The following is a 15296-nucleotide window of genomic DNA, read 5'->3' on the forward strand; positions in this document are numbered from 1 at the left end:
TATTATTTTGCATACCAAGTTCAAGTAAATACTTGAGAAATATATGTTTATTTCTGGACTTACTATTTTGTTCAGTTGATATGTTGTAGAGTATTATTTTTCTTTTGTTCTTTTTTCAAAACTTCTCTGCTATTCTTAATTTTCTCTTCCTTTATGAACTTTGAATCATCTTGTTCAGTTAAAAAAGCAATCTTTTTTGATGTTTTAGTGAGCTTTTAATCCCTTTAAACACAGCTTTCGTATAATTCAAGCAGATCGCTGTATTTTCTAAGATTGAAGGAGAACTCATCTCCCTGTTTTTGTGTCTGCTGACTGTTCTCTCATGGTGAATTTTTTTTCTCACTTGGTTTGTAATTTTTTGTTGTGAACTTATCTTTGGTGAAAGTGACAAGTGAAGTCGCTCAGTCGTGTCTGACTCTTTGCGACTCCATGGACTATAGTCTACCGGGCTCCTCCGTCCATGGGATTGTCCAGGCAAGAGTACTGGAGTGGGTTGCCATTTCCTTCTCCAGTGGGTCTTCCCGACCCAGGAATCAAACCCGGGTCTCCCACATTGTAGGCAGATGCTTTACTCTCTGAGCCAACCAGGGAAGTTCATCTTTAGTGAAAGTGCTTTTCAATTTTTCCATCTGAGAGACTTCAGTGCACTTTGGTTTGTAAAAATGTTCCTATAAAGCAATTTTGCATTTTTCTGTTGGCTGTTTTCAAACCAAGTATAGGGTTTCTACACCAAGTTGTATAAGTTTATATCTCAGCCATGCTTGAAGTACTGGTTGGGAGGTCCCATTTCTCAAGGAAGAATCTTTCTTCCCTTCAACTTCTACCCCTTCTCAAACCTCAGACAGAGTCAGGCTTACTTGTTGGTAGAGATTTTCTGGCTCCCTGTACTGATTGGCCAGACTTTCACTGGCATCTCAGCTCTAGTACCTCTCTCCTTGGTGCTGGCATCAATTACCACCACCACCCCCCCCAACTTGTTGGATATTGAAACTGTAGCACTAGGGTCTGTTTCTGACCTCAGCTGCATATTTTAAATTGAGCGTTGTTTTATTCTCATTTCTATGTGTTATGGCAGGAGAAAGTTCTACCTTTGCATCAACCAGCACTTGAAAAATCTTTGGGAACTCCCCTTTCCCCTGCCCTGGGTCTTATCTTGGTTTTCATAATAATCTGTGTTTGTCAAGTACCACTTTGTTTATGGGATTAGACTTCTCTATAAGGGATGGGCTGAGGCAGGAAGGAGAGCAGTGAGTAGGAGCTCGTTGATTATTATAACCTCTTGGGGAGCTTTCTAAAATATGCATGGTCCATATCCTCACCTCCTTCTGTAGCCAAGGTATATCAGATTGGTGGTGGGTGGGAAGGCGATGGGTACTTTGGAAAAAGACCCCAAGATGCTTCTGTTCTGCTGCCCCTGCTTCTCCTCGACTCACCTCCACTCCTACGGACAGTCACTGTTCTCATCTCATATCAGATAAACAAGGCATGAGTCACAGTGAATCATGGAGTTGGCCAACTGGGGTCTTCAGCACATAGTCTCCCATGCCTGGAATAGGTATGAGGGACTGCCTCTCTGTTGCCCGGGCCAAGTGTCCTAAAGCTAGGAAAATAATACAGTGCTAAAATTGACAACTTTCTCCTAATGTATCCAAAGCTTCTGAAATACCACCCATCTCTTTTTATAGATTGAGACATTTAGCACCCAAGAGCTGTATAGATTACAGCTTAGAAAATTTGAGACACATCATGGATTGTGGCAATCGTTTCACTGTGAATTTTCTTTGCCGCAGGTTGAAATTGGATCTTCTGGTTCATGTTTAAAAATAGGAAAGTTAGCTGTTAAGAACATAGTCTCAGAGATACGCCTCTGACATTTACTTAGAGTACAACCAAATGACGCCAAAGCCAAGGGCTCCCAAAGACATACATTAGGCAGCCCTGCTTCCTCACTTTACAGAAAAGCACAGCAAGGCTTCGAGGTGGTAAACGACTTCAGGTCCTTGCAAAGCAAGGTGGTACTAAATCCATTACACCTGTCCTGTAACCCAGGACACTTTTCTAGTAAACCATGTCTGCTCAGAAAGCATCTGAGCACTGACTAATCCGTCCATCAAAGGGGACAAGTCACTTCGTTTTGTATGCTATGACGGAAAAAACCTGACCATGATAAATGTTATAGTTGGTAAAGGAGATATCGTCTTCAGGCATTCATTATCAACTAGGTCCTCACCTCCTTGGCAATAAGACGAAAAGTGCATGATTAAAATTTTAACCCAAGACTTTGGTGAAAGAACTTAAAACAACAGTGTGTTACCAGCTGGCATTCCATAAACACTGGCCTTACTCCAGGCCCCATGCTAAGTGCTTAACTCCTGTTCACTTGATTATCCACACAACAAGACTGTGCTGTTATTATCTTCTCTTTACAGATGGGGAGGCTGCAGGGCAATGAAGTTAAGTAACTTGGCCAAAATGGCACAGCTCACAAGTGACAAGTAAGATTTGAACCCCAGGGACCTTGCTTTTAGCTACAGTATACTGTGGCTTCTCAGGAGATCAAACCAGTCAATCCTAAAGGAAACCAACCCTGAATATTCATTGGAAGGACTGATGCTGAAGCTCCAATACTTTGGCCACTTGATGCACAGTCGACTCATTGGAAAAGACCCTGATACTGGGAAAGATTGAGGGCAAGAGGAGAAAGGGGCGGCAGAGGATGAGGTGGTTGGATGGCACCACTGACTCGGTGGACATGGAGTTTGAGCAAACTCTGGGAGACAGTGAAAGACAGGGAAGCCTAGCATGCTGCAGTCCATGGGATTACAAAGAGTTGGACACGACTTAGCGACTAAACAACAAATGAAGTTAAAAGTTCTGCGACCAAAGAATTAGTAGTATGTGTAATATATGTGCAGGCTTTTCTGTGAATGGCATTTCTAGAAAATATCCTCTAGATGTTATTTATTTATTATTCATTTATTTTTAAGTAAATAATAATTTTTTACTGCCCTGGGTCTTAGCTGCTACAACAGGCTTTCTCTAGTTGCAGCAAGCAGAGGCTACTCTCTAGTGGCAGTGTGTGAGCTTTTCATTGTGGTGGCTTCTCTTGTTGTGGAGCATAGGTTTAGGGCACTGGCTCAGTAGCTGTGGCGTGTGGGCTTAGTTGCCCCATAGCATGCGGGATCTTCCCAGACCAGGAATCAAACCCATGTTCCCTGGATTGGCAGACAGATTCTTCACCGTTGGACCACCAGGGAAGTCCCAGATGTAACTGAAAATCAACCTTCCTTTAGTGTTGAGTGCTATGATCAGATGTTCAATCATGTCCAACTCTTTGTGATCCCATGGACTATAACCCACCAGGCTCCTCTGTCCATGGGATTCTCCAGGCAAGAATACTGGAATGGGTTGCCATATCCTCTTCCAGGGGATCTTCCCAACTCAGGGATCAAACCCACATCTTTAACATCTCCTGCTTTGGCAGGCAAGTTCTTTACCACTAGCACAACCTGGAAAGCCCTTCATGTTGAGTAGCTAGTTAGCAAATGAGAAGTCTGTTGTCTCCAGATGATACATCATGTCTGACAACCTTCAGTTCAGTTGCTCAGTCATGTCTGACTCTTTGTGACCCCATGAATCGCAGCACACCAGGCCTCCCTGTTCATCACCAACTCCCGGAATTTACTCAAACCCATGTTCATCGAGTCGGTGATGCCATCAAAACATCTCATCCTCTGTCGTCCCCTTCTCCTCCTGCCCCCAATCCCTCCCAGCATCAGGGTCTTTTCCAATGAGTCAACTCTTCACATGAGGTGGCCAAAGTATTGGAGCTGACAACCTTAAATGTGTGCTAATTCTCAAAAACATTTTAAAAGATACATAACTTTCCTGATTATAAGAATGACACACGTACGTTAAAGAAAGTTGGATGATTTTTTTACTATTTTTATTGTATTTATATATATGTACAGATGGTCCTAGACTTAAACGATGGTTTGACTTGAGATTTTTTGACTTTATAATGGTGTGAAAGCCATATGCATTCAGTAAAAAGTTTACTTCGAGGTGTGAATTTGGATCCTTCACTGAGATGGCGATATGCGGTCCGATGCTCGTGGAGTGCTGAGCTGTGGAAGCCACAGCTCCCAGTCAGCCAGGTGATCACAAGTGTAGATAACCAATATCCTTAGAACTACTCTGTACCCACAGATGCTGTTTTCCACTTTCAATACAGTATTCAATAAATTACAGGAGAGATTCAACCCATTCTTATAAAACAGGGTGTGTCTCGGATGATTTTGCCCATGTGTGCATGCTCAGCCTTTAAGTTTTGTCCAATTCTCGCGACCCCGTAGACTGTAGCCCACCAGGCTCCTCTGTCCATGAGATTTCCCAGGCGTGAATACTGGAGTGGGTTGTCATTTCCTCCTCCAGGGGATCTTTCTGACCCAGGGATCAAACCCACATCTCCTGCATGGCAGGTGGATTCTTTTACCACTGAGCCATGTAGAAGTCCTGATTTTGCACACCTGTAGGCAAATGTAGGTGTTCTGAGCACAGTTAAGATAGTCCAGGCTAAGCCAGGATGTTCAGTAGGTCAGGTGTATTAAATGCATTTTTGATTTAGTTATATTTTCAACTCACCATGCTTTTATTGTGATGTAACCCCATCATACGGAGAAGGCAGTGGCACCCCACTCCAGTACTCTTGCTTGGAAAATCCCGTGGATGGAGGAGCCTGGTGGGCTGCAGTCCGTGGGGTCGCAAAGAGTCAGACACGACTGAGCGACTTCACTTTCACTTTTCACTTTCATGCATTGGAGAAGGAAATGGCAACCCACTCCAGTATTCTTGCCTGGAGAATCCCAGGGATCGGGGAGCCGAGTGGGCTGCCATCTATGGGGTCGCACAGAGTCGGACACGACTGCAGTGACTTAGCAGCAGCAGCAGCAACCCCATCATAAGTCTAGGAAGGGGTGTGTGTGTGTGTGTGTGTGAGATATGACAAAGTATATAAGCTTGGGCATTCCACTTAAAGAACAATGCTAAAATCAATTGCTAGGTACCTAACAGAGCTGGGGTTGGTTTTGTTTTTTTCTTTTTCATCCTAAATGCAATCATTTTCACATCTGTTATTCTTTGATGCATTTTTTGACTGCCTTGTTCTTTTGATTTTTTAAAAGCTCTGTTGAGATATGATATGAAATGAGCCATTCACATTATAGGGTACAATTTGAAAAGTTTTACATATGATGATAAATATTTCCATCAAGCCTCAAAATTTCCTTGTACTTTTCTGGTATATCTACCCCCTAGACCTTGCTGCCCCCCAACCCCAACCCCAGATAGCCCCTGATCTGCCTTCTGGCACTACAGATTGCTTTTCCCTTGTTAGAATCTCATATTTCCTTTTTCATGCGTTCCTTTTTGCCTGGCTTCTTTCACTCAGCATAATTATTTTAAGATTGACTTCTTTTTATTTCATGTATCACTAGTCCATTCATTTTTATGCTGTGTAGTGCTCGATTGCACAGATATAATTGTTTACCCTCTTTCACCTGTTGATATTTGGGTTGTTTCTGGGTTTTGGGGCTGTTATAAATTAAGTTGCTCTGAAATTAGTGTTGAAGTCCTTAGACATAATTTTCATTTCTCCAGAGTAAATACCTGGAAGTGGAATGGCTGAGTCATATCAAGGGGCTGTGATTTTCTTCCTAAGAAATTGCCAAACTGTTTTTCAGAGGTGACTGTGTCATTTTCCATTCCTACCAGCTGTCTGTGAGTGTTTCAGTGCCTCTACATACTCATCAGCATTTGATATGGCCAGTCTTTTTCATTCTAATAGGTAGCTGTTGTTGTTTAGTCCTCCTCCAGAGGATCTTCCCAGCCTAAGGATCAAACCCATGTTTCCTGCATTGCAGGTGGATTTTCTACCACTGAGCTACTGGGGAAGCCCCTAGTAGGTAGTTGCTGCTGCTAAGTCACTTCAGTCGTGTCCGACTTTGTGCGACCCCATAGATGGCAGCCCACGAGGCTCCCCCATCCCTGGGATTCTCCAGGCAAGAACACTGGAGTGGGTTGCCATTTCCTTCTCCAATGCAGGAAAGTGAAAAGTGAAAGTGAAGTCGCTCAGTCATGTCCGACTCTTAGTGACCTCATGGACTGTAGCCTACCAGGCTCTTCCGTCCATGGATTCTCCAGGCAAGAGTACTGGAGTGGGGTGCCATTGCCTTCTCCGAGTAGGTAGTTAGTGGTATCTTATTGTGGTTTAAATTTTCCTTTCCCTAATGACTAATAGGCTTTAACATCTTTTCATGTGCTTATTTGCCATTCACACATCTTCTTTGGTGAAGTGTCTTTTCCAGTTTACTTGCCCATGTTTGTGCTCGGTTGCTGTTTTCTTGGGCTTCCCAGGTGGTGTTAGTGGTAAAGAATCGCCTGCCGTTGCAGGAGACAAAAAGACTCGGGTTTGATCCCTGGGTCAGGAAGATGCCCTGGAGGAAGGCATGGCAACCCACTCCAATATTCTTGCCTGGAGAGTCCCATGAACAGAGGAGGCTGGCAGGCTACAGGCCATAGGGTCGCAGAGTTGTGCTGAAGCAACTTAGCACACACACTTGTTTTCCTATTTTTGAGTCAGAGTTCTTTATATTCAGAACGCAAATCTTTTGTCAAAAATGGGACTTGCAAACATTCTCTCCCAATATTTTCAGTCTCTTAACCTTGTCTTTCAAAGGGGACAGATTCTTAATTTTGATGAAATAAGACTCAATCAATGTTTTTCTTTTATACATTGTGTATTTTGGTGTTATAGCCAAGAAATTTTTTGCTTCACTTGATGATGTGAGGATTTCCTCCTGTGTTTTTTCTAAGCATTTTATAGTTTTAGAATTGTTTCCAAATATTTAGAGATTTTCCAGTCCATCTTTCAGTTGCTAATGTCTAGTTCCACCATTGCCAGAGAACATGCTTAGTATAAGTTGAATCCTTTCAAATTTATTGAAAGTTGTATTGTGGCCCAGGAAATAGTCTATCTTGGTAAATATTCCATGTGCTCTTGAAAACAATGTATGTTCTGTATAATTGTTAAGTTAGGTGATAGAATTGTTCAGGTCGTCTATGTCCTTAGTTATTTTCTATCTATTTTTAAGAAAAGGAATTTGAAATCTCAGACTCTATTTGTAAAATTGTTTCTTCCTCCTCGCACTTTCATCATTCTTACTTTATATATTTTGAAATTCTGTTACTAGGTATAAAAATATTTAGTATTATGCCATGTTTATGAACTGAACATTTTATCATTATGAAATTACTGTGTTTATCTGATAGTGTTCTGCTCTGGATCTACTTTGTCTGATATTATTATACACACTCTGAGTTTCTTTTTATCAGCATTGGCACGATACATCTTTTTAAATCCTATGACTTTCAACATAATTGAGTAGTAACATTTAAGGTGGGTTTCTTGTAGGTAGCATATAGTAGGGTCTCGCTTTTTATCTAGTTTGACAATCCCCATTTTTTAACTGGAGTGCTTAGACCGGACATCAGCAAACAACAGCCGGTAGCTAAATCTGGCATGTGACTTGCTTCCATATGGCCCATGAACTAAGAATGATTTTTACATTGTTAAACGGTTGTTAAAAAATCAGAAGGAGTATGTGATGGAAACCATGTGTGACCCCCAAAATTAACATGTTTACAGTCTGGTCCTTTATGGAAAAAGTTCACAAACCCCTAGTGTAGACTATTTATATTTCATGAGATGATTGATATGGTTGGATTTAAGTCTGTTGTCTTGCTATGTGTTTTCTCTGTCCCAGCTGTTCCTTTTTTCTCTTTTTCCGTCTTCTCTTGAATCAAGTATTTTTTTTCTCCTCGGCAAGTTCATTAGCTATGACTCCTGGCTGTGTTATTTTAGTGGCTCTGAGGTCTGTGTTATCCATTTACTTTATCACACCTACCACTTCCTGTAGTAAACAAACCTACAAACTGTCCTTCCCCTCCTTGCCTTCTGTCCTTTCTGTAATATCACTATCATGTATATTTTACAAATCTCCTGTACATGAATGCTAAGTCACTTCAGTTGTGTCCAACTCTGTGTGATCCTGTGGACTGTAGCCCACCAGGCTCCTCTGTCCAGGGGATTTCCCAGGTAAGGATCCTGGAGTGGGCTGCCATGCCCTCTTCCAGGGATTCTTCCCAACCCAGGGATTGAACCCACACCTCTTATGTCTCCTGCATTGGCGGCAGGTTCTTTACCTTACTAGCACCGCCTGGGAAGCCCAGAATTCACCCAGTACATTGTTATTACTTTTGCTTGAATCAGTCACTTATCTCTTTAAATATTTTAAGTTAGAAATAAAGATTTTACAATTGCCTACATAGTTACCATTTCTCGTGTTCATTTCTGCGTGTAAATCCCTGTTTCCACCTGATCTCATTTTTCTTCTGCTGGAAGGGTTTCCTTTAGTACATTTACTTCATTTAGTACATTTAGTACATTTGATAGTGCAGATCTGAGGTAATGATTTCTTTCTTTTTTTCAGTTTTATTGAGGTATAATTGACAAAGCTATGTATATTTAAGGTGTACAACTTGATGTTTTGATATACCTGTACGTTGTAAAATGATTTATTGTTGTTTAGTCGCTCAGTCATGTCCAACTCTTTGTGACCCCATGGACTATAGCCCGCCAGGCTCCTCGGTCCATGGGGATTCTCCAGGAAAGAATACTAGAGTGGGTTGCCATTTCCTTCTCCAGGGGATCTTTCCAACCCAGGGATCAAACCCACATCTCCTGCATTGGCAGGCAGGTTTTTTGTTGTCGTTGTTGTTATTGTTGTTTTACCACTGAGCTACCAAGGAAGCCCACTGTAAAGTGGTTACTCAAAGTAATTAACATATTCATCATCTCACATAATCATTTCTTTTTTCCTTTTTTTTTTTGGTGGTAGTGAGAATACTTAAGATGTACCCTCTTGGCAAATTTCACGTCTACAATACTGTTAACTACAGTCACCATGCTGTACCTTAAATCCCAGACTTACTCATCTTGCATAACTAAAACTTTGCCTCCCTTAACCAGTATCTCCCCTTACCTGTAGCCTCCAGCCCCTAGCAACCACTATTGTACTCTCCGAATCGATGAGTTTGACTTTTTTAGATTTCACATGTAAGTGGATCATGCAGTGTTTGTCCTTCTGTGTCTGGCTTATTCCACTTAGCAGTATTCTCCAGGTTCATCCATATTGCCCAGATGACAAGACATCCTTCTAAGGCTGAATAATATTTCAATATGAATGCATGTGTGTGTGTCTGCTTATGATAAATTCTTCCAGCTTGTATATGTCTGAAAACATTGCTTTATCTTCACTTTTGACTTATTTTTGGGGGGGATAGAATTCTAGGCTGGCTGCGTTTCTCCCCTTGATACTCTAAAGATATCACTCTACTCTCTTAGAGCTGCTATAGTTTCTGACATGAAATCATCTATAATCCTTTTCTTTGTTCCTTTGTACATAAGATTTCTTTTTCTCTCTCCTTTTAAGATTTTCTCTTTAACACTGGTTATCAGCGATTCACTAGTGTATTCATGTTTCTTGTACTTGGGGTTCTCTGAGTCTCTTGGATCAGTGGGTTTATAGTTTTTATCCCATTGGGAAAATTTTGGTTACTGTTGCTTCAACTATTGTTTCTGCCTCCCATCCTCTCCTGTTATTTGGGTGGCCCCACAGTTTACTGATTTTCTATTTTTTTCAGTATTTTACTTTGTTTCATCTTAATCATTCATATTGCTATGTTTTCAAGTTCACTTATCTTTTTTTTTCCAACGTGTAATCTGCTATTAACACCATTCAGTATATTTTTCATCTTACGTAATGTAGTTTTTAATCCCTAAAGTTTGATTTATGTCTTTTTTAATAGTTTGTATTTTAGGACTTCCCAGGTGGCACAGTGGTAAAGAATCTGCCTGCCAATGTGGGAGACACAGGAGACGTGGGTTCGATCCCTGGGTTGGGAAGATCCACTGGAGAAGGAAATGGCAACCCACTCCAGTATTTTTGCCTGGAGAATCCCATGGACAGAGAAGCCTGTGGTTTCAGTCCATGGGGTCATAAAGAGTCGGACACAACTGAGCACATGTCTCTCTTTAATGTGACTAATATTTTGCTATCATTTCCTAAGTAGAATACAGTAATAATAACTGGCTTAATATAATTCCTATAATCCTATCACCTGTGTCATTTCTTCCTGAATTTTAATTTATTAATTTTTCCATTATGAATTTTTCTATTCTTTGCATCTTGGTAATTTTGTATCAGATAACAAACATTGTGAATTTTACCCTGTCGGTTGCTGAATACTTTTCTGTTCTTTAAAATACTCTTGAGATGTGTCTGGGTCACAATTAATTTCCTTATAAAGAGTTTGATCCCTTTTTGTCTTGCTTTCAAGCTTTATCAGAGGCATCAGAGTAGTGCTAGTCTAGGGATAATCTTTCCTACTACAAAGCAAAGACCTTTAGTACTCTAAGTACCCTGTGAATTGAGTGAGTTTTTCTGGGTTTTTGTTTTTCACCGTGGGAACCAAACAGGAAATAATCGGCCACAGTCATTATTCTTATGTGAGCATAAGAATTATTATTGTTGTGTGAGCTCACATGATTCTTGTGTGAGCTCCAAGCACAGTTTCTTTTCATCCTTCCAAGTGGTTCTTTCACTGGCCCTCGTTCATTTTACGGTCAGCACTGGGCTGACGACTCAGGGGAAGTCCTCTGGGGATGTGTGGGGTTTCATTGTGTAGCTCTCTCTCCTCTGCATCACGCTACCTGCAAACCCCAAGAGCCCTTGCTTCTGTGGGTTTCAGCCTGTCTCCCCAACTTGGGTGACACCCCTGTCTGTGCCACTGCCCAGAAACTCTCAATGTAGGAAGATGGGCACCTGGGAGGCTGGCTCCATCTGTTTCCATCCCTCAGGGTTTGCTGTGTCTCTTTACCCAAGTTTTAATATCTTCAGAGTCTTTTTCTTTTTTTTTTTTTTTGGTCTATTTTAGTTGTTTCAGGTGGAAGGGTAAATCTTGTCCCTCTTCCATCTTGTCTGGAAACAGAAGTGGTTTCAAGTGACTTTTCATTTCTTGGTGCTTTGTTCTATTAAGATATTATCTTTCCACTAAGCATGTTTCATTCTCATAATTGCTTGTTAAAGCTTCTCTATTTATAAAGTAAATGAATCTTTGAAAAGACAAATGGCCTACTGTGGAAGGACATTTGCAACAAAAGAAAGTTGTTACTATTTACATGACTCTTACAAATCCATGAGAAAAAGATAGGAATTATAATAGAAATGGCCAATGAGTGTGTTTTTCAAATGGGCCCCCAACTGGTAATCAAAGAACTACAGACATGATTTTGGATTGAGAGCCATCGTTTTTCCTTATAGAAAAGGAAGTGTGTGAGAAGTGGTACCCCAGCCTGTGTTGATGGGCATGTAGTGTCTCAGCCTTTCTTGCGTGTATGTTGTCAGTATTTATCCAAATGCCAAGCATATATCATACGCCCAGCATATATCAAGTGGGCGTACCTTGACCCATAGTTTTACTTTACTAACTCATTCTGAAACAAACTATGAATAAGGGCAAAGACTTAGGTACATGATGTTTTACATGTCAGTGTTCACAGTGGTGGAAATATTAAACCCCACTTAAATGGTCTCAGAGATTGGTAAGCAGACTTGATACATCTATAGTATGGTTTTTGTGTAACCATAAAGACAGCATGGTTGAAAATTAAATGATATGAAAAGACATATCACATATAAAGTGAAAATACAGTGTATAGAACAGCATGATTCCATCTTTGTTTAAAAAATTGATGCCTATGATTATATTAAAAAATGTCAGTGTTGGCTATTTCTGAGTGGTAAATTTTGAGTGTGTTTTTATTTCCTTATTTACTTACAGTTTCAAATTTTTAACCATACTATCTATTGCCTTTGTAATAAAGGTTATTTTCATTATGTAACAATGTGTATGCTCAGTCATATACAACTCTTTGTGACCCCATGGACTGTAGCCCACCAGGCTCCTCTGTCCATGGGATTCTCCAGGCAAGAATACTGGAGTGGGTTGCCATTTCCTTCTCCAGGGGATCTTCCTGACCCAGAGATCTAACTGGTGTCTCCTGCATCTTCTGCCTGGTAAGTGAATTCTTTACCCACTGAGCCATCCAGGAAGCCCTTGTTATGTAATGTTTGTTAAATGCTATAGGGGCTTCCCTGTGGCTCGGATGGTAAAGAATCTGCCTGCCATTCAGGAGACCCAGGTTCAGTCCCTGGATGAGGAAGATCTCTGGAGGAGAACATGGTAACTCACTCCACTCTTCTTGCCTGGAGAATCCCATGGACAGAGGAGCCTGGCGGGCTACAGTCTACAGGGTTGCAAAAAGTCTGACACAACTGAGTGACTAACACTTCACTTTTCTTTCTGTCGTTAACTGAGGATGGCTGTAGGCACTTGAGTGTCTAGACGAACAGAAGGCCAGCATCCCTCTGTTCGTAGGTGTTTGCATGTTCTGTTTCTTGCTTTTCTCTCCCCGCACTTTTAGAAAACGTCAGGCATGCTACATGCTAAGTTAACTTCAGTCATGTCCAACTCTCTGTGACCCTATGGACTGTAGCACTCCAGGCTCCTCTCTCCGTGGGATTCTCCAGGCGAGAGTACAGAGTGGGTTGTCATACTCTCCTCCAGGGCATCTTCCTGATGCAGGGATGGAACCCACAAGTCTTATGTCTCCTGCACTGGCAGGCAGACTCTTCACCACTAGCGCCACCTGGGAGGAGAAAAAGCCATGGATCCGTATTAACAGAATCCACATCGGTAGTAAGAAAAGCAACCTTTTTGCAAATTATTCATGTTTATCCTTTCCTTCGTTTTAGACCATACCTTTAAAGGTATTATTTTGACTTTTTCTTCCCTCGGTAAAAAAGGATTTTACTTGGCAGGCCTTAGGATCTTGAGGCTTTACCTATAGAAAAATTAAATGCTTAGCAGTCAGTTTAAATGGGTCATGAGGCCTTTTTCTTTTTCCAAGTAAAACTTGAGATGTCAAGCAAATTCTATACTTCTGAAAGGAGCAGACCAGCCTAGTACAGACAAATGAAATATTAGGGATCCCCAAATCTGCTTTGGGAAGTCCTTCTCCAGGGAGAATGCTTTTCAGGCATCAGTTTGCAAAAGTAATGGGTAGAATTGTAGCTGTGTTTTGGGTTGTTTTTCTTTTTCCTTGTTACCAGTTACATCCTAAATCCACTGGTATACTCATTTAACACTCTTTATTTTTTCACCTCAAGGCATATGGGATCTTAGTTCCCTGACTAGGGATTGAACCCACTCCCCCTGCAATGGAAGAGCAAAGTCTTAACCACTGAACCACCAGGGGAGTCCCTCATTTACCTCTGTTGATTCTGGGCACTGTGTACACTGGAGATGTGACCTAGGACAAGTGTGGGGCAAGTGTGGGGTGGGGAAGAGTCTCCTGGGCCAGGCTGACCCTGCTGGTCTTAGAACACACTAGGAGCATGGGTCAGGCTGATGTAGGCATGTTACCTACTATGGAATCTACGACGGAGCGTGAACTCAGGATGACTCCACAGGGTAAATCCCCATGATTCTGGCAGGTGCAGCTGAGTTTTCTGTTCTAGATGCTTCTTAGTCTTCCTTGCTCACCTCCGCTGAGGGCACACAGCCCCGCGGCTCACGCTCACCTGCCTGGTGCTCCATTCTTGTCGAGAAGGACCTGATGCTTCTGTGTCCTTCTGCACCTTGCTCTCTGCCATGTGGGTTCAGCACCTGCAGTCCTTGAGACACGCTGTCACTCCACCAAGAAGGGGCCTGGACCCTCTGAAGGCACACGGCCGCCGAGACCCCCTGGTGTGTGCTCAGACACTGGGGCCTTCGGAACGTGAGAGCCGGTGCGACTTGACTGTGGCCGGTAAAGCAAGAGGTTATGTCCTGGGTCACGTGGTAGGGATGACTGCTCGTCTCACAGCCGTGGCCTGTCCCCCTTCTGTCTCCTCAGAGATCGCAGGTGCTCCGGTGTCTGAGATTTCCGGGCCTTTCTCAACAGAGGACATAGCCAGCAACTGCGTCCCTGCCCTGCCGTTGAACGAGCCCATTTTGTGGATCGTCTCCTATACTCTCATGAGCGTGTGTGGAGTCATCCTTCTTGTTTTAATCACCCTGCTGCTACTTCCGGTCCGGTGTAGGCATCACCCCCGAGATCCCGAGGTGGTCAACGATGAGTCCTCGCTCGTCCGGCATCGCTGGAAATGAAGAGAAAAGCCTGGTGACCGTGAACCTGACAATTAAGACGATTCAGTGCAGCAGGCAGGGGTTATAAGGCAAGGCTTCTTCCTGTGCGCATTAGTCTTAAATTTGTTTGCTCCCAGATGCCTTCCAGATTCACTGTATTTTGATTCTTGACTTTACAGCTTCCTCTTTCCCCCCTACTTCCAAGGAAAATGATAATAAAAAAGCACCTCATTCTTAATCAAAACAGAGTGAATTGGGCTTCAGGCTTTATGTAGCTGGTTATGCCAAACTATGTGGGTGAGCCACCCCCCCCCCCCAAAAAAAAGAAACCAACCACAAGCCTTGGCTTGTTCTCTTTTCCCTTCTGTCTCTGGAGAAATAAGTGCATATACTTTATAACTCTTCTTAGCTAATGGGAAGCTTTTTGTATTGATCACATTTAAGGGTATTTTGTACCAGGATCCGCCTGAGTCAAAGTGATAAGAAGAAGGTTTGCAATGTGACAGCAGGAGAAATAGTCTGGGGCCTGATGATAAAGCATCCTGCCCCCTTCGGAGTTGGAAAGAGAGCATCAGGCCCCTTTTCTGGGTCTCTCTATGCTCTGCGTGCGTGTTCAGTCACTTAAGTTGTGTCCAACTCTTGGTGATACTATGGACTGTCGCCTGTCAGCCTCCTCTGTCCACGGGGTTCCCCAGGCAAGAATACTGGAGCAGGTTGCCACGCCTTCCTCCAGGAGATCTTCCCGACCCAGGGATCGAATTCATGGCTCTTGCATCTCCTGCATTGGCAGGGGGGTTCTTTACCACTAGCACCACCTGGGAAGTCCTGGGTCTCCCTGTGATCTGAAGGAGAGCTGGACTCTACTAGGAAGAGATGATCACTCAAGTCTTCACCAGCCTCTTCTGAAGACGGAAGGCCTTCAAGTGCAAAGGAAGCATACTCTTTGTACTCAATACTTGCATAGTACTATGGGTGTGAAAGTAAAA

General features: G+C 42.5%; 1 protein-coding gene across 3 annotated transcripts in view; it reads left to right on the forward strand.

The window, feature by feature from the left end:
* Positions 1 to 14623, forward strand: part of BACE2 (beta-secretase 2) — a 105628-nt gene extending 91005 nt beyond the window's left edge. For 2 of the 3 annotated variants that reach the window (XM_065943718.1, XM_065943716.1), the window contains one exon: positions 14078 to 14623. In XM_065943718.1, the coding sequence (XP_065799790.1) occupies positions 14078 to 14331 (254 nt within the window). In that variant the 3' untranslated portion in view covers positions 14332 to 14623. Of the gene's footprint in view, positions 1 to 2429; positions 2484 to 14077 lie in introns of those variants that run through there. The other variant, XM_065943719.1, reaches the window with a different exon arrangement.
* The last annotated feature ends 673 nt before the right edge of the window (positions 14624 to 15296 follow it).

This window comes from Muntiacus reevesi, chromosome 8 (assembly GCF_963930625.1).
Source record: "Muntiacus reevesi chromosome 8, mMunRee1.1, whole genome shotgun sequence".
NCBI lineage: Eukaryota > Metazoa > Chordata > Mammalia > Artiodactyla > Cervidae > Muntiacus > Muntiacus reevesi.